The 22,055-nt window shown below is 46.4% G+C and overlaps 1 protein-coding gene across 6 annotated transcripts in view; it reads left to right on the top strand.

The window, feature by feature from the left end:
* SPATA6L (spermatogenesis associated 6 like) overlaps positions 1–21,751 on the top strand; it is a 49,228-nt gene extending 27,477 nt beyond the window's left edge. For 2 of the 6 annotated variants that reach the window (XM_040449465.1, XM_040449469.1), the window contains 8 exons: positions 1,179–1,256; positions 4,561–4,788; positions 7,543–7,645; positions 10,844–10,878; positions 11,920–12,116; positions 15,647–15,740; positions 17,051–17,153; positions 21,492–21,751. In XM_040449465.1, coding sequence (XP_040305399.1) covers positions 1,179–1,256; positions 4,561–4,788; positions 7,543–7,645; positions 10,844–10,878; positions 11,920–12,116; positions 15,647–15,740; positions 17,051–17,140 — 825 coding nt within the window. In that variant the 3' untranslated portion in view covers positions 17,141–17,153; positions 21,492–21,751. Of the gene's footprint in view, positions 1–1,178; positions 1,257–4,560; positions 4,789–7,542; positions 7,646–10,843; positions 10,879–11,919; positions 12,117–15,646; positions 15,741–17,033; positions 17,154–21,491 lie in introns of all 6 variants that reach the window. The other 4 variants (XM_040449467.1, XM_040449471.1, XM_040449470.1 and 1 more) reach the window with 4 other exon arrangements.
* The last annotated feature ends 304 nt before the right edge of the window (positions 21,752–22,055 follow it).

The following is a 22,055-nucleotide window of genomic DNA, read 5'->3' as shown; positions in this document are numbered from 1 at the left end:
TGTGACTCGATCAGATCCAGTTCTGTTCTCGTTTTGCCATCTAGAAGCCACGGGACCTTGGGAAAACTGCTTTCTGTCTCTCTAAAGCCTCAGTCTTTTTTAGAAAGATAATGGTATTTTTATTTTATTTATTTACCAATTAAAAGCGTTTATTTTTAAGTAATCCCTACACCCGACATGGGGCTCAAACTCGCAACCCCAACGTCAAAAGTCGCACGCTCCATTGGCTGAGCCAGCCAGGTGCCCAGATAATTGTATTTTTTAAATGACCGTGCGGTAAATTGATTTTTCTGATACACGGTTACACGAATGTTAACACATGTATAGATTTGTGAAACCACCACCGTGATCAGGATGTGGAGCTCTCCCATCAACCCCCAAATCTCCTCCCTTTATCCCTTTATAGGTGCAACCTCTCCCTTACCCCTCACCACTGGTCTGCTCTCCATCACTGTAGTTCTGTCTTTTTCAGAAGGTCACGTAAAGGGAATTATATGGTCTGCACCCTTTTGAGATTGGCTCCTTTCACTTAGAAAAATGCCTTGGACAGTCACCCATGTGATTGTGTGCACCAGCACTTTGTTCCTTGTTATTACTGAGTGTGTGTGTGTCTGTGTATTATTCCGTATGGCACCGATCCCCAGAAAAGTGTCAATGACACGAATTGGGGAGTTTGGAAATAGATCTAATGAGCATAAATATTTGGTATAAGGTACGAAGCACGTTTTTCAAAGCAAATAGGCAAGGAAGGAGAACCTCTATCTATCCCAGATAATCCTAGATAATCTCACTCAATTCTTTGGTTCAGTGTTTTAATTTTTAAATGTTTATTTATTTTTGAGAGAGACAGAGACAGAGTGCGAGCAGGGGGAGGGGCAGAGAGAGAGGGAGACACAGAATCCGAAGAGGCTCCAGGCTCTGGGCTGTCAGCACAGAGCCCGGCACAGGGCTCGAACTCACGGACCGTGAGATCATGACCTGAGCTGAGATCATATGTTTAGCCAACTGAGCCACCCAGGTGCCCCATATGTATATATTTTAGGCGATACGTGTGGGTTATGCCAACCACACCTACAAAAGGGTAATTAGGTTCTTACAGGCTTTCAAGTTAGAATGGGATGGGCGAAGAATCTGTTTCCAGTAATTTATTTGCTTCCTTTATGCTATTTCATTTTTAGGGCATTGCTCCCAAAATAGAGTTTTCCACACGGACAGCCATCAGAGAACGCGTGTTCCTGCATAGAAACAGGTTTCTTGTAAGTAGAGTCAAGAAGCCAGTGGTAGATCTGTCAGGAATTTTCTCCACAGAATGTTCTCAGCTCAAACTCAGTTGCCAAGTTTAGATGCAACTGGATGAGTAGAAACCTGGAGACTCCTGGCTGGGTTTGAGTTTCTGTATTCGGACTGTTCAGCCTGCCCCATTAGACTGCGTCTGACATGGGTTCCTTCTGGTCTGTGGTGGAGCGGACAGAAAAGCGATACAAAAGCCAAAGTCACAAGTTTGACAGAAGTAGGCTGGTTAGCTTATTTGCTGTTGTTTCATGGCTTTTGCTCTTGAGCTTGCGAATATGAGGGTTCCTTCCCTCTTGGCTGAGGCTGCTGCTCCGAGTTGTATTTGGGGCCGTCTCTGGTGATCGGGAAGGGTCTCGGGCGTTCTTGTTCAGCCCTGATTTCCCGTCATCCTGAGTACTTGTGGTGTTTCTTTTACCTTGTGGCTTATAATTTGAACCGTTAAAATCCTTTCTAGAACAATATGGAGCCTGGGTGAACGTCGTTGGTAAAGCTTCTTCAGGTGCTTTGCTTGTCGTCCCAGATCTTGCCTGGTGTCCCGGAAAATCCTTGAAAATGTAGGCTGTGGGTTAAGGGGGTACTGAATGAAAAGGGTCACTAATCTGTGCAAATCCATCAATCCTGTGGGCATCATAACTCATATCATGGGAGGCCAATGATTAATTTAAGGAAGGCATCAGCTGCTTTTTAGGTTTTCCTTATTTAAAAAAAAAAGCATTTGGGGCGCCTGGGTGGCGCAGTCTGTTAAGCGTCCGACTTCAGCCAGGTCACAATCTCGCCGTCCGTGAGTTCGAGCCCCGCGTCGGGCTCTGGGCTGATGGCTCGGAGCCTGGAGCCTGTTTCCGATTCTGTGTCTCCCTCTCTCTCTGCCCCTCCCCCGTTCATGCTCTGTCTCTCTCTGTCCCAAAAATAAATAAACGTTGAAAAAAAAAATTAAATAAATAAAATAAAATAAAATAAAATAAAGCATTTGTTTAGTTTGAAAGAGGGAGGGGGCAGAAAGGGAGAGAGAGAGAATCCCAAGTCAGCTCTGTGCTGTCAGCGCAAAGCCCCATGCGGGGCTGGAACTCACGAACCATGAGATCATGGCCTGAGCCGAAATCAAGAGTCAGATACTTTACCAACTGAGCCACCCAGGCGCCCCAGTATTTCCTTACTTACCTGCTATTTTTTCCAGGCTGATATGGGTGCATGGTGATTTTTCAGTTTATCTTTCTTTTCCACTCCATCATATTAATCTTGCTTTCATCTCCTAATATAGGTCTTCCTTTAAGTGTTAACTTTTTATTTTTTTAATTTTTTTAATGTTTATTTTTGAGAGAGAGAGAGAGAGACAGAGCACGAGCAGGGGAAGGGCAGAGAGAGGGAGACACAGAATCCGAAGCAGGCTCCAGGCTCTGAGGTGTCAGCCCAGAGCCTGACTCGGGGCTTGAACTCACAGACCACGAGGTCATGACCTGAGCCAAAGTCGGCCGCTTAACCAACTGAGCCACCCAGGGGCCCCAAGTGTTAACTTTTTAAAGTAACAGATTTATTGTTTTTTCTTATGGCAAAAGTATTCATTTTAGAAAATTAGAAAATACAGATAAGCAAAAAGGACAAAATAAAAATTGCCTGTCATTCTTATTATCTAGAGATGAGCATGACTCATTTTTTTTGAGCCTGTTCTTCTGTATACACATACCCACACCCACACCCACATAATTTTAACGTTAAAAGATTGCATATCACTTTGCACCTTTCCCTCTTCACCTAACATACCCTGGGCATGTTTCTCACGTCCTTAAGTATTCTTAACACCAGGCAGATTTTCACGGCTTCATTGCAGTCCACCATATGGAAGCACCATAATTTGGTCATTTTCCTGTTGTTGGGCACTTCACTGATACAGTAGTCAGAGTTCAGTCAGGAAAACAGACCGCACATGTTATTTTAGTAAACAGATTTAATCTTTTATTTTTTTGAAGTTTATTTATATTTTGAGAGAGAGAGCACACGAGAGAGAGCACATGCGCCTGTGTGGGTGGGGGAGGGGCAGAGGGAGAGAGAGAATCCCAAGCAGGCTCCACGCTTTCAGCAAAGGGCCCAACCTGGGGCTTGAACTACTGAACCGTGAGATCAAGATCAGAGCTGACATCGAGAGTCAGACGCTCCACCCACTGACACACCCAGCCGCCCCAAAAGATTTAATGTTTTAAAGTAAAGCCAAACGGGTTGAAGGACTTAAGGTAAAAGGGACACGGCACTGACACCGCTCACCGCTGGTGACCCGGGAGCTTGGAGGAAGGGTCCTGTGGGGCAAGTCCCAGAGTTCTGAGCGGGGCCCTCTGGCCAGCTGGTGCTGGAAGGTGTGAGTGGGGCACAGGAGGCTAGCTCTGCGGTTATGGGAGGAACACTATAAGCCCGGTACCTCTGTCACTCGGAAGGTGAAGAGTGGTTGCTGGGGTGGCATTGACAGCCGTAGATGGCAGCCCTGGGAGCCGGGCCTGGCCTCCCTTCCCGGCTTGCAGCCGCTCCCCAGCGCCCTCCAGCGGTGGGGCCTGCCCGAGCGGCTCGACAAGCGGCCGGTTTGCCCCAGCATCGCCCGGCTGAGCTGAGCGTTGGAGCAAGGGGGGTTCCCAGCAGAGAGGAAATTGCTTACTCACCAGTATAGCTGACCTCCCAGGTTTGGAACGGTCATGAGAATGTTTGTAACTATACACATTGCCGCAGTTATTTCCTTATAACGAATTCCTTGACGTGAAATTGCCGGGGTGGGGTGTGTGCCAGGTTCCATTTCTCTCTCTTTGTCTCTGTCTCTGTCAATCATCCATCTTCTTTTTTAAAGAAGTTGTTTATTTATTTATTTATTTTGAGAGTGGGGGGCAGGGCAGCGCAGAGAGAGAGAGCGTCCCAAGCAGGCTCCGTGCTGTTGGCACAGAGCCCGACTTCAGGGCTCGAACCCACAAACCGCAAGATCATGACCGGAGCCAAAATCTACAGTCAAACGCTCAGCCGACTGAGCCACTCAGGTGCCCCCCAACTTTCTCCTAATACAAATAAATGTCGCTGTTACTGGTGGAAAGATATTACCCTAGCGAGTTATAAATACTAGTGATGTTAAGCTGAACTGAAGAAAAGCTAAGTAGAGAGAACACCCTTTCTAAGTTCATGGTTTGCAAATCTGAGGTGTTCACTCTTCTACAGAGTTCGATTAAATACGGATATATTCTGATTGAACTTTCTTTTTTCTCCATTTTCATTTTCGAAAACGTTTCTTCTTGGTTTCAGGAAGAAAGAGAGAAGTCAAGAAGGCCTTTATCTACATCAGATGGGCCCAGATCCCCCTTAAATAACGTGAGGATGAGGCCAAAGGACAGTAAGGTCGAAAGCACGCAATCCTGGGCCCCTTCGCCCTGCTCCCCCAGGTGCTTCGTTCAGGACCAGCCCACTCCACCGAGCTTTGGAAATAATTTCAGAATCTCCGGGGAAAGCAAACCTCCATTTGTAGTTAGACACGTGAGCCTAAAATTATTTTTCAGAGTTTGGAAGGGTGACGGTGCGAATGAGGCCGGAATACGGGAAGGTCAGGCCATGAAGACGAATGGGCAATATTAAAATAAAGAGGGAATTCAAGCTGAATAGTAACTATGATTAAATGATGTTCACTTCCTGGAGTCATTGTCAGGAAAGCCATACGAAGCTGTCTCGTGCACAGGACTTGCTCACTGAATGTCAGTCATCCCTATTTTTAATTTTTGGAAATTATTAATAGAAGGTGATGTCTGCATGTGACAACCTGCCATTATCCAGAAGAATCAGCCAACTGACAGGGGTGGGAGATGCATAACGAAGGCTGACATGTGCTCTGTCCCCATCGCAAACTGAAGCTTCATCAGTTTTAAAGAAAACGGCTTGAGTTTTTAAAATTAGGTTGTTTTTACTTTAAAGAGCAGGAAAAACTATGTCTGAGTTAGAAGCAATGACGTGCCATACTCAAGGCCCTTAATTAAAGCTTCCTTAGGTTTAGCCCTCAGGAAGTAACGGGGAAGTTTAATCGCAGCAGCCCACATCGCCTCCTTACGTTTTTTTTGACTACTATAAAAATAACAGAGGGGCGCCTGGGTGGCTCAGTTGGTTGAGTATCTGACTTCGGCTCAGGTCATGATCTCATGATTCATGGGTTCGAGCCCCGCATCGGGCTCTGTGCTGACAGCTCGGAGCTTGTAGCCTGCTTTGGATTCTTTCTCTCAAAAATAAACATTAAAAAAAAAATTTTTTTTTAAGTAATGGAAAATATAGAGAAATTGAAAAAAGATTACCTATAGGCTCACCAATGTAATCTAAATAAACATTTTCTTTAATGGATTTTCTTTCACTTTTTAAATATTCATAAGGCTTTATTTTTTCCACAAACTTATAATTATACTGTATATATAGATTGGTTTCTCAATATATATGGTTAATATTACATTAAAAGCATTTCCTATATTAGTTCATATTCTTTATTCCACATTCTAGTTAATGATTTATTCTCCAGGAGTCCTTATAACTCCCAGTAGTTAACTGTGGATATTACTGTCAAATTGATAACTTGGCTTAAAGAAGTCACTGGTGGTGATGTTTGTGCATGAGATATAAGAAAGGGCACCTGGGTGGCTCAGTTGGTTGAGCTTCTGAATCTTGATTTTGGCTCACGTCATGATCCCAGGGATGTGGGATTGAGCCTTATGTCAAGCCTGCTTGGGATTCTCTCTGTCTCTCTCTCCCCCTCTGCCCCACTCCCCTGCTCGAGTGTGCTCTCTCTCTCTCTCAAAAAAAAAAAAAAAAAAAAAAAGATACGAAGCATGGTCAGCCCCGTGCTATTGATTGAGGTGACTGTGTGCAGAGTGGGTTTATAGGTTTAACAGAGATGTTATTTGGCCAGAGACCATAGAGCAGCTGGGGTTACCTCATGGTAACCTGGGTAAAATGGTAAAAACCTAGCGACCAATCTTTAAATATTGTTGAACTGAGTTTATTGGACGCTCTGCTTCATTGCATTTCATTTTTGTGAAATACAACTGTAGTCGAGTCCCTTTGGGCTACATAATCTTAAAATCTTGATAGATTTCATAGGGAATAAAACCTGCTTGGTGTTTATTTTATTTAACAAATTCTTGTACAGCCTCTGCTATGTACCAAGCTCTTTTCTAAATGCTTTATACGTAGTAACTCTCATGGAGCCAGATTTCTTGATGGCATGTGACGTTTCTTTAAGCAGAAGCATTAAAATTTAGAGGACTTAATGTCGTGAAGACAGTAAATTCTAATCAATAAAATTCTGAAAGTAGAATGAAGAGTAACATTATAACCTGCCTTCTTGAAATTAAAAAAAAATGGCAGAAATAAACAAGATAAAAAAAAAATCCAGCGACTCTATGCCATAAGTATTCTGAAGTAGTTAGTTCCCTATTTCAAGTGTTTGGACCTGTTTACAGATTATGTTGCCCAGTCAGGATAATAAGGTCACCTTAATTAAAATAACGCAGCTGCCACTATTCTTTTTTTTTTTTTTTTTTTTTTTTAAGGATACAGGCACTCAGATTGGAAGGGAATGGGGAAGGCTGAAATGTCACCTTGTGATAATCCCCTGATTTCAGGGAGGACCCTACCTAGGCCAGCACTGCGTCCTGTTTAGGAACATGAAACTGTGCTGTTTTGAAAGATTTAGAAATAAACTTCACTTACTCGTTTCTGGGCTTGATCCTGAACCTGTGGTTGGAATATAATTTGTGTCCAACTTTATGCTAAGAGTTAGCTCATACCTTCCTGTTTAAGCCTCAGCGAAGGTAAGGACACACAGCTTCCTTTGTTGGGATAACATTTAACATACATGGAGATATGATTCAATTTGTTCCCAACCTTTTCTTCTTTTTTTAAAATTATTTAAAAAAAAATTTTAATGTGTGTTTATTTTTGAGAGAGAGGGAGAGACAGAGTGCGAGCAGGGAAGGGTCAGAGAAAGAGGGAGACACAGAATCTGAAACAGGCTCCAGGCTCCGAGCTGTCAGCCCAGACCCCGACGCAGGGCTCGAACTCACGGACCGCGAGATCGTGACCTGAGCCAAAGTCGGACGCTTAACCGACTGCGCCACCCAGGCACCCCCTGCCCAGCCTTCCCTTCTTACTTGCGTGGCCCGCAATTGAATGGGAGAAAGGCACTACAGGTAATGAGGAGAGGGTAACATGAGCTATGGTGGGTTCAAATCTTATTTCTTTCCTTTCTTTCAGGTGGACAGTGCGAAGCCTTTTGGTGACAATATTTCAGAGCTTCAGCCCCGGAAGTCTAGGACAAAACCTAAGTTTTCAAACTTACCTTTTCCAGGGAGAAGAGGTACTGGAGTTTCTTGTTATTCCTACAGATTCCCCAGTGGAATTACTGGGTTACTCCTACAGATTCCCCATCCTCCTTCTGAATCTTCCTTAATTCTTTTTTTTTTTATGTTTATTTATTTTGAGAGAGACAGCACGAGTTGGGGGGGATGGATGGGTAGAGAGAGAGAGAGAGAGAATCCCAAGCAGGTTCAGCACTGTCAGCACAGAACCCGACGTGGGGCTCGGACCCACGAACCATGAAATCGTGACCTGAGCCGAAACCAAGAGTCAGATGCTCAACTGACCGAGCCACCCAGGTGCTCCCTAAATCTTTCATTCTGAAGCATCCCACGTTTTTTGGGGGAAACTCTTTGGCCTAATTGTCAAGTGCCGTCCAGCTGTGGAGCTTGCAGGGAAGGCGTTCCCACGGAGCAGAGGCCAGGGAGAGCTGTCCCCTTCCTGGTCCCCCTCGCTGTCGAAGGAGAATGCTCCGAGTAGCACCGTCACGAGGTGGCTGGGCCGGAAGAGGGGCCAGCTTGTCCTGGTGGGACACCCTCAAAGGCACCCCACATAGCTAACAGAGGAGGCTCACCATTTCTCGAGGTGGGAAAGAGCCGGGGGTGTGGGAGGGGATTGGTGGAGATCAAAGCTTTGCTTTACAAGAGGCCAGGTCAGCAAAGAGGAGCGCCAGCTTGACCTGAAGCAGTTAGGTTAAGGCAGGGAGTCTCACGTGCAACTGTCAGGACCCTTCTGCATTCTTTAAAAAAATTTTTTTTATGTGTACTTATTTTTGAGAGAGAGATTGAGACAGAACATGAGCGGGGGTAGAGGTGGAGAGAGAGGGAGACCCAGAATCCGAAGCAGGCTCCAGGCTCCGAGCCGTCAACACAGAGCCCGACGGGAAGCTTGAACCCAGGAGACGTGAGATCATGAGCTGAAGTTGGACGCTTAACGGACTGAGCCGCCCAGGTGCCCCAGGACCCTTTTGCATTAAGGGGTTTTGAATTAAGTATTCTTAAATACTATTGAGGTCCCCAAAGAGCTTTTGTTTAAGTGGATGATACCTCTTAATAGTTAGCACATTAGAAATTGAAACTGAGAAATTTGTAATATACGGGAATTTTACAAGCACACGTTCCATTAGCCACGTAGAGTGGTGATGTCATGACACATCATGTAGCTTCTGGAAAATTCCCTCGTGCGAGAATGAGAGAAAGATAACTCGTATCTTAGTATTATTAGAATGGTTTTGACTTTGCAGATCTCCTGGAAGTTGTTGGTGAGCCCTGGGGAGGTCCCTGAACCTTATGTTGAGAGTCACTGAGTTAATGCATCCCTTGGTGGCATGTACCTTATGATGTGGCAGCTCCCAAGGTCACGGCAGTGAAGTGCATCCATTCCTGAACCTGATAAAAATTCTTAGGCTTGCAGTGCTGGCCTATTTTCTTGACTCCTGGTGGAACTGGACCGAGGCCAATCCTGACAGCACATTCCCTATTTTAGGCTTAAAGGCTTATGCTTTTAAGGGGCTACACAGATTCTTTTAGTAACTCAAACCAGTGTTCCTGGAACACGGTGACTGTTAGCAGCCGACCAAGGACAGAGTACGGGGTTTGAAGCAGAAAGTGCTTTATCACCTCTGACATTTAATTTAAGTCCTTTGGATTGAAAATCACCCACGTAGCCTATAAAAGCAGCACTGCCTTCCCTATTACCGTGAGATCAGGCAACGGCAAGTGTCCTTTCCTGGAGAGGACACGTTGGGCTTAATGCTGGCTCAGTTACGACAGGACTCTCATGCCTCACACCGGTCTCGGCCTCTCTGTCTTTTCTTAATCCTGGCAGGTGGAGAACTGAGGTTCCAGAGAAGTTACAGATTGTAGGGCACACCTACCTTTAGAGAAGACGTTCAGACCTCTGGGCTCTCAGATCCTTGGATTCCCTGTGGGTCCCAAGCCAGACCTTTGCTTAGGTCACCCGTCAGCTCATTCATCCCGGCCTAAGGCAGAATAAAGCAGCGGCTTCTCTAACTTGAATGTGCATTTGAATCACCTGGGGCTCTTGTTAAACTGTAGATTCTGATTCTGTAGGGCTGGGGTGGGGCCTGGGAGCCGTCTTTTCTTACAAGCTTCCCAGTAATAACAACGTGGCTGGTCCAGGGACTGCACTTTGAGAAGCAAGAGAACAGGGCAGGCCCCTTGTGAAAGGCAGTGATCCCAGCCAGTAGCAAGGGGTTTCTGTCAACAGGGCAGATTTGTGGCTATAGCCGTAAAGGGCCTTAGCATTGCCAGCTCCCGGCTCAGCTAGGAGTTGGGGAGAAGGGAACTTCTGGGACAAGGTAGTCACACACACCTGCATGCCGGGAAGTGGTGGCGATTACCAGTCTTTAAAAAGCCCGTTTCGTATCTTCCTTCTTACTGTCAGTGACAGAGGGACATCAGCAGTCCATAAAAAGCCCTTGTCACGGCCTAAGCCCCAAGCGCAGAGGGGGAAGTCACGGTGTCTTTGGCCTAGCCCTGCAAATACTCATTCCAAAAGCATTTTTTTTTTCTGACTTTGGAAGAATGCAGTTTAGTCTTGATTTTGCCTGTGTGTATTCATTACTTCACTTCCCAGTCATCCTTACCAGTCTCTGGCATGCGGTCTACTTACTTACTCATGATTGTTTAGGGTAATCCTAATGATTTACACTTTGCTGCATTATGTTTTCCCAAGCTCTTGTCTATTCATTGTCTCCATTTAACAATCGTGTCTACCTTGGACAAGCATGCTGGAGAGTTGTGCATAAATAGGATCTCCACATAAACCAAATACGAAGGGAATGGCAGACGCAGAGTATATGAATTTTATATGAGAGTCACACGGTTTTCTTTTAGGCTCTGGGCAATTGGGCGAATATGAGTTTTGTTTTCCAGGCTGCGTGAGGAATTTACTGCTTCACTGTAGACCCTCCTTTGCCCTTTCCACGTCCCTGTGTACTGTCATTAATAATACAACTTCACCGGACCTCAAAAGGACGGAAACACTCAGAGATAGGATTACTGTGACTCAAGGGACGCATAAAAGTTGACAGTGTAATTTACAAGGGAGCGCTTAGATTCTTTAATAATTCATTCACGTGTCATAGTTTTGTGCTGCTGCGGAGGAGACCTAACAGCAGTTTTAGGGGTTCCCGGTAAAAATGAATCACTGAAACACCTGTTCCTCTCTCTTCTAGCTTCTTCTTTTGACAGCTTTGCTGCTAACATAAAGGTAATTGTAGAAGTAGCATTTGTAAATGATTTATTTCCAGCTTCTTTTTTTTTTTCTTTATTATTTTTTTTTATTTATATATGAAATTTATTGTCAAATTGGTTTCCATACAACACCCAGTGCTCATCCCAAAAGGTGCCCTCCTCAATACCCATCACCCACCCTCTCCTCCCTCCCACCCCCCCATCAACCCTCAGTTTGCTCTCAGTTCTCAACAGTCTCTTATGCTTTGGCTCTCTCCCACTCTAACCTCTTTTTTTTTTTTTTTTTCCTTCCCCTCCCCCATGGGTTCCTGTCAAGTTTCTCAGGATCCACATAAGAGTGACCAGCTTCTAATGTCGGTTATTGTGCGTTCCCCAACGAGGGGTGGAAAGGCTATTTCTAGCAAGTGCTGCTTGTGGAATTGCTGTAGCTGCACTAGAGTTTAAGAGATGCCCAGGCGCCACTGTCCTCTTGCACTGGTCGCTCTGTTCCCCTCCTACAAGCTCTTTCCATTTGTGGAATGAATCACCAGGGTCGAACGCCCCAATACCTACTTTACCAGTTGATATTTTTATTGCTTTTTTTCCCCAATCAAATACTTTTTATGACACAAAGAGGTGGCAAGCCGCTTACTCTTGAAGTTTGGTTTGTCAAGGTGAAGGCTCACACTTGTACGTTACAACATGAAAATAGATGTAGGCAGAGGGATGGGATATACTGAGCTTTTGATGCCACGGCCCTTAAATATTTTATTTAAGAAATTGTATCTTTACCAAACCCGATAATCCCTTGTCCTCTCAAATCAAAGTTCGGAGCATGAGTTTATTTTGGCTTGTTCACATGTGCCAAACGTGCAGAATTTTCGTTTTCCTTCCCTTGACCTTGACTCCTCAGCATGTTGTTTCAGTACCGCCTACTCCTGCCGTTCTTTTACTGCAGGAGCTCCTTGGGGCAGGTACTCAATTAGCTTGCCCCCTTCCTCATCCCACCCACCCCCGGCTCTAATGAAGCAGACCAGAGCAAAATGACAGCTGAAGAATAATGCACATTGTCACTCAGGTTATCAAAGAGCCAGATGAACGCATTGTTTTAAGGAAAGAATCACCATCACCTTTAGATTCAAGTCAGTTTGGAAAACCGTCGCCCAGTTATGGTAACCAAGGGGACGCCGATTTCCACCGGGAAGCCTCATTTGCCACCTACCAGCCTTCCAGATCTCCTAGCCCTCTTCTGGATCAGCCCCTTCTCCGAGAAAGGTCAGCGGCCAGCACCCGTCTCTTCGTTTGAAGAGTGTGTTGTGGTCTAGTGGGAGTAAAGCCTGGTCACTTCACCAGTTGGCTTCCTGACGAGTGTTCAGCTGGTGATAGGAAAAAATCACCATTTCTTTTCAAATCTTCCCAGAAGGAAGGATTGAGCCTTTTCTCTTGCCTGTGGAAAGCATATCTCATGATTGTTGAAAATGGGACAGACAGCTAACTTGGCGTAGATACTATTTATCTATCCGTTTTTTCATCTTTCGTAAGTTTAAACCTTCAAGAATTTGATTTCTTTCTTTATTTTTTTTAAATAATTTTTAAAAAACGTTTATTTGTTTTTGAGAGAGAGTGAGAGACAAAGTGCAAGCTGGGGAGGGGCAGAGAGAGAGGGAGATGTCAAATCCGAAGCAGGCTCCAGGCTCCGAGCTGTCAGCACAGAGCCCACGGGATCTGTGGGGCTCGAACCCACGAACCGTGAAATTATGATCTGAGCCGAAGTCGGACGCCCAACTGAGCCACCCAGGCGCCCCAAGAGTTTGATTTCACCAGTAGAAAAGCACCCACTATACAAAGTTGGGAAATTCCAGAAAAACAGGGGTGAAAAAAAAAATCATCCATAGTTCTGCCACCCAAAGACAAGAATTACTAACATGTAGGTGTATTCTCTCTCTTTCTAGACATGTTTTCTTGGTTTATTTATATGATTGCCACAGATAATAAACCCCCCCACAATTGCATCTATCTGGTAAGCAGGACAAAATTGAGAGAAGAACCCATATTTTCCAAATTGTACTCTCTGGTAAGATGACCAGCCATCCAGTTGGCCTGGGACTTTTCTGACTTTGGCTCTTAAAGTCCTGCATTCCAGGAAACGCCTTACTCCCAGCAAACCATGACATGTGGTCACCTTAATGCTGGGAAGTGGTGAAGATTATATATATATATATATATATATATATATATATATTTTTTTTTTTTTTTTTTAGGATTTTTAATATTTATTTTTGAGACACAGAGATGTGGCACGAGTGGGAGAGGGGCAGAGAGAGAGGGAGACACAGAATCCAAAGCAGGCTCCAGGCTCCGAGCTGTCAGCACAGAGGCCGACGCGGGGCTTGAACCCAGGAACCATGAGATCATGACCTGAGCTGAAGTAGGACGCTCAGCTGATCGAGCCACCCAGGCGCCCCCTGAAGATAATATTTTTAAGACAGCTTTAAAAAAGGAATAATTGACATGATATTAGTCTCAGGTATACAACAAGCATCATGATTGGATATCTGTACAGACTACAAAATACTCACCACGGTAAATCCAGTATGCACCTGTTGCCATAGTTACAGATTTTTTTTTCTTGTGATGGGAATTCTGGATGTTTATTCTTGCAGCAACTTTTAAATCTGCAATATGGTAGTAACTCTAGTTGCCATGCTGTCCGTTACATCCCTAGGACTTATTTTATTATTATTTTTAATGTTTATTTTTTATTTTTGAGAGAGAGAGAGAGAGAGAGAGGAGGAGAGGGACACAGAGGGAGAGAAAGAGAATCCCAAGTAGGCACCATGCGGTCAGCACAGAGCCCGATGCAGGGATGACATCATGACCTGAGCTGAAGTTGGACACTTAACCGACTGAGCCACCCAGGCGCCTCTGGAAACACTAACACTGAAGACGTTTCTCCTGGTCTCTGAGAACTTGCAACTTAGCAGAGGATGTAAAAACAAACGTGTACCGAGAGCTTTCTACAAGGCAGGACTTTGAGAATAGTGTAGACCAAATGTTATCAGAGTATGAAGCAGGAAGAAGGAATGCTTCATGGAGCAGGTGGTGTTTCCCAGGTGGGCCTTGAGGGGAGGGGATTGAATTCTGATGGAGTTAATGGAGGGGAGGGATTGGAGGTGAGAAGCCACAGGGCTCTGGCACCTTCTAGAAGTTAGAGCAGCTTGAGGGAATAGTGGGTGCCAAGGCTGAGGGTCTGAGGGACTGTTGAAGCCAAGCTAAGGAGTTTAGGCTCTGTTGGAAGGCAGTGGGGAGCTTTTTCAATTTCATTCTCAGGAGTTAGGACATTTGACTGTAGGATGATGGCTCCGACTGCAGATCAGATTTTTATCCTCTACCTCTGACGAATCAGCAAGTTCTGTGTGCCCCAAATCACTCTAAATGGAGAACTTTGGAACTAATTAGATTATGAGTTTGTAGATAAGGCTATGATCAACTGTGACAAAGGACAGCACAGTCATGGAAAGGCCATCTGGCTTGCCCAGCACTGTCCAGTGTGTATCATACATTAATTAAAGAGAATGATTTCAACATATTGCTAAATTTCTTAGGAATTTTTAGAAAACAATGTGTGTTTTTTAAATTTTTTTTTTCAACGTTTATTTATTTTTGGGACAGAGAGAGACAGAGCATGAACGGGGGAGGGGCAGAGAGAGAGGGAGACACAGAATCGGAAGCAGGCTCCATGCTCTGAGCTGTCAGCGCAGAGCCCGACGTGGGCCTTGAACCCACGAACCGTGAGATCATGATTTGAGCCAAAGTCGGGTGCTTAGCCGGCCGAGCCACTCAGGCGTCCCCCTCCCCCATCCCAATGTCAGACATTAACCAAATAATGACAAAATGTCACTGGGTGAAGTGCTATGAATGACATTGAATGGACTCCAAGTGCACGTAGGAGGGGCGCCGGCTCCCTCTACAGGAGGGGCTCAGGGGGGACTTTGCTGAGAAATCAGTGATTGGACTGAGCTCTGAAGGGGAGTCGGGGTTAGCACGGAGTGGGGATCGGGGTGGGAGTGGCAGCATTCCAGGCCCTAGCGAGCAGTGCTGGTGGGTGCGGAAGGGAGAAAATGCCTCCTATGTGAGGAACCGAAAGGCACCCTAAGGTGTGTGGTGAAGTTTGGGTCTGCTCAGCCTAAAGTAGGTGAGATAAACAGTAAATTCCTGGGCCCAGTCGGTCAGGTTAAGCGTCTGACTCTTGATTTTGGCTCAGGTCATGCTCTCGTGGTTCTTGAGATCGAGCCCCGTGTTGGGCTCTGCACTGACAGTGGAGCGTACTTAGGATTCTCTCTCTCTCCCCCCCACCCCCCCGTCTCTGCCCCTCCCCCACTCACATGCATGCATGTATGCATGCCGTCTCTCTCAAAATAAATAAATAAACGTTAAAAAAAGTCCTTGTGGTGGAAAACAATTGGGATTACGTTTCGTGTTAAACATTGGCGGATTAAATTTTTCAACGTGAACTCAGGCTTTATTCTTTAGAGAGCTATCTGAAGCACGCAGCAAAGAAGAAGAGAATCCCTCACAGGCACCCACCCCCACACAGGCCATTCTCCACCCTGTGGTTTTTATTCGTCAGTGTGTGTCATATGCATCGGGGTTAATAAGGACACTGAAACCACACTATGTGTACAGGTTGCCTGTTACTGCTTTTTCTTGCCATCAGGCTGTAAATATCAGCCCACAGCGTTCTGTATTCTAGTATCCTTTTCAGCAGCTGCCTAACACTCTGACCTGTTTCATTTTCTGAGCAGATTCCACCTTTATTCTCAGTCCACTTGGAGGAAGATCCACGAGAGGGTGTACGGTCTTCTGACATCCCACAGAGCTCAGCAACACCTAAACAAGGTAGGGCTTCTGGGAACACCTAATCGCTGACAAAGTTCCACGGGAACTAGGACTTACAGTCTCTGAGGGGGGTGTATTGGTGGGGGGAAGATGGACATTAATCAGGCCACCGTAGGAATAAATGTACAGTTGTGACACTTACCAAGGAGGGTGCATGGGGTCCTGAGAGCATACAAAAGGGGGGTATTGCCGTGGTTGGGAATCAGGGTGGGTTTCCCTGAGGAAGAGACACAGGAGCTTCCATCTGACCCATGAGTGCAGCTACTTTGCAGTTCAGCATGCACGGGGCAGAGGTCCTGCATCGTGAGGGCGCACGGTCCTTTCAGGGACTGAGGGAGGACCTCTCACCGGTCCGGAGCACAGTTTCTAACCCATAGTTAGATATACCCAGTACTCTGTCTACTGCGGAGTGCAGCACGAGCTAAGGGACCTGTCGCCATTTCCAAGGAATTCCAATGAGAGGTTAACAGTGCCCCCCATGGATGGATTTAACGACACCATGTAGTAGTTGAAGCGGTCGTCTTGAGTTATATAAACACTGGCATGTTCTAGATTTATAGGATGACACTCATAAATGAACATTGGGGCACCTGGGTGGCTCACTCAGTTAAGCATCTGACCGGCTCAGGTCACGATCTTGCAGTTCATGGGTTCGAGCCCCGCATCGGGCTCTGTGCTGACAGCTCGGAGCCTGGAGCCTGCTTCGGATTCTGTGTCTCCCTCTCTAGCTGCCCCTCCCCCGTTCACGCTCGCTCTCTCTCTCTCTCTCTCTCTAAAATTAATAAAAGCATTAAAAAATACAAACAAATAAATATTGATTTTCATGGAGAGGGTTGTGAATTACTTTGCTTCTTCTCTGCAAAGTCATTGGCTTTGCTTTGTTAATTTCTAGTCTTTTTAAGGAAGGGAATCCTCTCAGAATGTAAAAAGAAGGAAAGGAAAGGAAAGGAAAGGAAAGGAGGAAAGGAGAGAGAAGAAAAAGAAGGAAAAAAGAAGAAAGTATCTGCATGTATTTACATATATAATAAACCCCATGTATGGGTCATGCATGGGTCATAGACCTCTTTTTGTTTGTTTGTTTGTTTGTTTGTTTTAAGTAGGCTTCATGCCCAGTGCGGGGGTTTGAACTCATGACCCTGAGATCAAGACCTGAGCTGAGATCGGGAGTCATTTGCTTAACTGTCTGAGTCACCTAGGTACCCTCCCCCCCCCCACCCCCCGGCCTCTTACATGCAGAAGCACACATCTGGGTATCTTTGATCTATATGACACTATGAGTAATGCAATTGCCAGGTTTGTTTTTGTTACAGGAATATACTATCTCTGAAACAAAGTATATCCTGGAAAGACCAAGTTACCCGCTGAAGAAATACCCAGTGCAGGAACAGAGATACTTTTAAGTGGCTGTCTTACGTAAGTGATCAGCTTAAGTGCTGTTTCCTATTTTGATTTGTTTAATTTCCTGTCAACATGAAATAACTAGAAAATGTGGTGGACAGGAGACGGGGTGGAGACCTATGAGCCACATTCTTCTTCCACGCGGTAGAACCACAGCACGCGTGTCTGTGGTCGGCTAGCCCGGTCTCTGTCTCTGTCTCTCTTTCTCTCCCCTCCTTCCCACCCTCTTATTTAATGGGACCTCTTTGAGCTCTAGGCTCTCTTTCCTGCTGTCGGGTATTTACACATGCTGCCCTCCATCTAGAATACTGCTTCCAGACCCTGCTTGGGTCACTTCTTTTTTTTTTTTTTTAATTTTTTTTTTCAACATTTATTTATTTTTGGGACAGAGAGAGACAGAGCATGAACGGGGGAGGGGCAGAGAGAGAGGGAGACACAGAATCGGAAACAGGCTCCAGGCTCCGAGCCATCAGCCCAGAGCCCGACGCGGGGCTCGAACTCACAGACCGCGAGATGGTGACCCGGCTGAAGTCGGACGCTTAACCGACTGCGCCACCCAGTCGCCCCTGCTTGGGTCACTTCTATTTATCCTTTGGTCTCGTGACCAAAGCGCTCTGCACTTTTCTTGGGAAAAGTATCCTTGTATCAGATCACCTTCCACTGTGGTTGGTGCTCGGTAGGTATCCCTTTATGAGTGAGTGTCGAACGAGGGGATGAGGCCAACTCTAGGATTCAGGTGTTATGGTAAGTAGTTGGCCATATGATGCAGTGAATTCTATTCTTTTCCTCTCCTGCCTGGGCCTAGAATTAGAATAGCTCTTCCTTACAAAGTGCTTCCTGAGTGCCAGAAACTGGCCCGAACACTTTGCATGCATTAGATGAGTGAATGTCGGGGCGCCTGGGTGGCGCAGTCGGTTGAGCGTCTGACTTCAGCTCAGGTCACGATCTCGCGGTCCGAGAGTTCGAGCCCCGCGTCGGGCTCTGGGCTGACGGCTCGGAGCCTGGAGCCTGCTTCCGATTCTGTGTCTCCCTCTCTCTCTGCCCCTCCCCCGTTCATGCTCTGTCTCTCTCTGTCTCAAAAATAAATAAAGGTTAAAAAAAAATTAAAAAAAAAGATGAGTGAATGTCTAATTCTCATAACAACCCTATGAAGTAGGTTCTGTCATTAGTCCCATTTCATAGATAGAGAAACTGAGGCGCAGGGAGGTTAGGTGCTGTGCTCAAGGTCACATGGCCAGTGGATGGCCAGGAATACGAACATTCTGTGGCCTCCCGAAACCTAGATTGTGTGATAGGGGAGCCCTGGGGAGAAAGAGCAGAGCCCTTGGGAATCTGAGCAAAGTCTGTGTTCAGTGCCCTTGAACATCTCCCTCGGGGATCCTGTGTTGTTGTATTAGGTAGTCCCTAGCATCCTAGCAACATCAAAATGATTATGAGTCTTTTTAAACCATAAAGGAGTGTGAGATGATATGCTAGGTTTTCACAGTAGTTGGTCTCCAGAAAATCTGGCTCGAGGGTCACTCATGCTTCAGGGCACAAGTTGCTTGCCCACCCCCTCCCCCCCACCTCCAGGGCTGGCCAGGACTCGCTGCCTTTAGCACTGAGGTGTGGGGAGGACAGCTCAGTAATAGCCCATTCTCCAAGCTTCTACCCCAGAACGTTCTGCTTGGTAGATTAAAGGATAGATGCTGGGCCACTGAATCTCCAGTTGCCAAAATAGTCATCTCGGCATTTATTAGGCAGTTATACGGAACAGGGCCCACATAATTACCACCATGGGAACCGTGCCCACGTAATTACTGAATGCCAAGTTGTGTTGGCATCAAGTTCCAGAACCAGCTGATACGTGGATGCCGATGGGAGGGGAGAGAGTGAAGGGAAGAAAAAAAATGAGTAACTTCTTAGAAAGTGGGTTTCCTTTGGGGCATCTGGCTGGCCCAGTCCAGTAGAGCATGTGACTCTTGATCTCAGGGTCATGAGTTTGAGCCTCATGTCAGGGATGAGTTTACTTTAAAAAAAAAAGAAAGATGGGCATCTGGGTGGGTCAATCAGTTGAGCGTCCGACTTTGGCTCAGGTCATGATCTCATTGTCCATGAGTTCGAGCCCTGCATTGGGCTCTGTGCTGACAGCTCGGAGCCCGGAGCCTGTTTCAGATTCTGTGCCTCCCGCTCTGTCTGCCCCTCCCCCACTCGTGCTCTGTCTCTGTCTCTGTCAAAAATAAATAAACATTTAAAAAAATGTAAAAAAGAAAGAAAGAAAATAGGTTTCCTTCCAAACACAAGTTCCCACCCACTGGTTTGGAATAGTCTCGTAGGCCTTCTCTGGAAGTGCTCCATACCACTCCCCGATCACCCCCCACTGTTTGGGTCATGCATTCCTGGGGAGGCAGGAGTCCTGGAGGGCTGTGTCCGTGAAAGTGTTCATGCGTGCAAAGAAACACGGGTGACCTTGGGTCGTCTTAAGCAAACAGGGCACTTATTACAAGGATGCTGAGTATCTCAGTGAATCTAGGGAGGATCCAAACAAGCAAGATCAGGCCACTAAAATGGGACGGCTAGAGTCCCCCCTCTGGGTCAGGAAGACAGTCCCAGAGAGGAGCATCCACAGAAGACCCCCTGGGCTTCCACTACCTGTCCCCAACCTTGATTTTCTCAAGGACCGTCTCCCGCTTGGAGACTCCAATTCTTGTCGCTTGCCTTTGCCACTTCGGCTCTCTCGCTGTTGACCAGCTCTCCCCCTCCTGGGTGCCTAGTGATCTCAAGACTGGGGGAAATGAAACAGTCGACTCTTACCACAAAAGGACCAGCAATTCTTGACCCAGAAACAGTGAATCCAGTTGTCTGACAAGGGAACGGGCGGAAGAATTGGGTAGTGGGGGTGGGAATACATCTCTTTCTCCTTATTCTGGATGATTTGGGACTTGGCACTTTTGGTATAAAACAGATTATCCCTTGTATACTTCAAAATGGTTAAAATTTTACAAACCATGAACATAAAATTTTGTGTTATGTGAATTTTGCCACCAAAAAAAAAAAAAAAAAAAATCCCGTATACCACTCCCCTCCCCCTAGTTCTCTTGGAATGCGTGGTTGTCTCTGTGTTTCGGTCCTTACCAAGTGTGTGAGCTGACTGTGTGTGTCTGGCAGGTGCTCACTGAGACTCCGCTTTCAAGGGCGAGCTTCCAGGGCTGTCCTCTGCGACGCCTGGTCTCTCAGGCAGACTGAGGCCCGCTGCCCTCTGCTCCCAAACGAACCTCCACTTAACACCTCATTCCCGCAGCCACGTATTATAGTTGGTTTCCTTGTGAAAACCCTCCGAGGAAGGGGACAGAGACGGACCAAACGGCACCAGCTCCGGCCCACTGAGTTCCAGCACCATGGCCGGTCTGGAGCAGGGGCCAGTCCGCTAGGAATGCTTCCAGCCAGAGGGCGGGCAGGGAACCCAGGCCTCGTGTCCTCAGACACAGATGAGAACCGTAGCACAAAAACGTCTCTGAAATTAAAGAATAGGGGGGCGTCTGGGTGGCTCAGTAGGTTAAGCATCCGACTCTTGATTTCGGCTCAGGTCACGATCTCACAGTTCATGAGCTCGAGCCTCATGTCTGGCTCTGTGCTGACAGCCTGCTTGGGATTCTCTCTCTCCCTCTGTCTCTGCCTCCCCCCTATGTGCCCTCTCTCCTCTCTCAAAAATAGACATTAAGAAATATTGAAGTGGGGCGCCTGGGTGGCTCAGTCGGTTAAGCATCCGGCTTCAGCTCAGGTCACGATCTTGCGGTCCGTGGGTTCATGCCCCACGTCGGACTCTGGGCTGATGGCTCAGAGCCTGGAGCCTGCTTCCGATTCTGTGTCTCCTTCTTTCTCTGCCCCTCCCCCCTTCATGCTCTGTCTCTCTCTATCTCAAAAATAAATAAACGTTAAAAAATTTTTTAAAAAAAAATAAAAATTAAAGAGTAGCAAAATGGAAAAAAAAAATCAAGAAAGAAACCAAAAAAGGACAAAAGTTAATTAAAATGCTGATTTTTGGTCTGTCTCAGCTCATTAGGCCTCCAGGTCCTAAGACAGTGGTTGGTACAGCTCCCAGCCTCACTCTGTCTACACTGGGCGGGCAGGAGTCTGTTTACTCCCTGTCATAGGGGCTTGTCCTCAAACTGATGTGACGCAGAGAAGTCAGGTAACCTGCCCAAGGTCACACAGCTGCTCGGTCAGGTTTCCCTAACGTCGCCTCCCCCTGCACTGGGAATGTAGAGGGGGCTCAGACACCAGGGGATCTTCGGGAAGAGCTACTTGCCTAGATTAGGATTGAGCGAAATCACCATCTCCTCCTTGGCGCTGATCCTTTGCCTTTTTTCTCAGGACCACGTGCCGTGCGCGACGTTGCCGGTTTCACAGGGGAAACTGGAGGAGCATCGCGAAGAACTCACTCATCGAGTCAACTGACACATCCTTTGAGAAATGAACAAGTTTTTGTTATGTGCGTGGAATCACCAGTGTCTCACCCCCTTTACACCAAACCCTGTACTCACTCAGTCTTCTGTACCTAGGTCAGAGTCGTTGATTAAAGTGTTTCCAGTGTGGGGCTCGTATTTCCTTGTCAAGCTGGAAACTTTTTGATACACTTTGTGTGTGCGTGTGTTTTGAGCTTGAACGAGAAAGTAGCGGAGGGTGGGTGGCCGGTGCTTTTATTGGGAGGGCACCTGCAGAAATCGAACAGCTCAGGACACCTTTGTAGGTGCTCCTCATTTGTGGCAGCTATTGTGTTCTTGAACAGTTTTTTGGTTTTTTTTTTTTTAATTTTTTTAATGTTTATTTTTGAGACAGAGAGAGACAGAGCATGAACGAGGGAGGGTCAGAGAGAGAGGCAGACACAGAATCTGAAGCAGGCTCCAGGCTCTGAGCTGTCAGCACAGAGCCCGACGT

This window comes from Herpailurus yagouaroundi, unplaced genomic scaffold, assembly GCF_014898765.1.
Source record: "Herpailurus yagouaroundi ecotype Mexico unplaced genomic scaffold, PumYag 199, whole genome shotgun sequence".
NCBI classification, from domain to species: Eukaryota; Metazoa; Chordata; class Mammalia; order Carnivora; family Felidae; genus Herpailurus; species Herpailurus yagouaroundi.
This window is presented reverse-complemented; position numbering and strand designations above follow the sequence as displayed.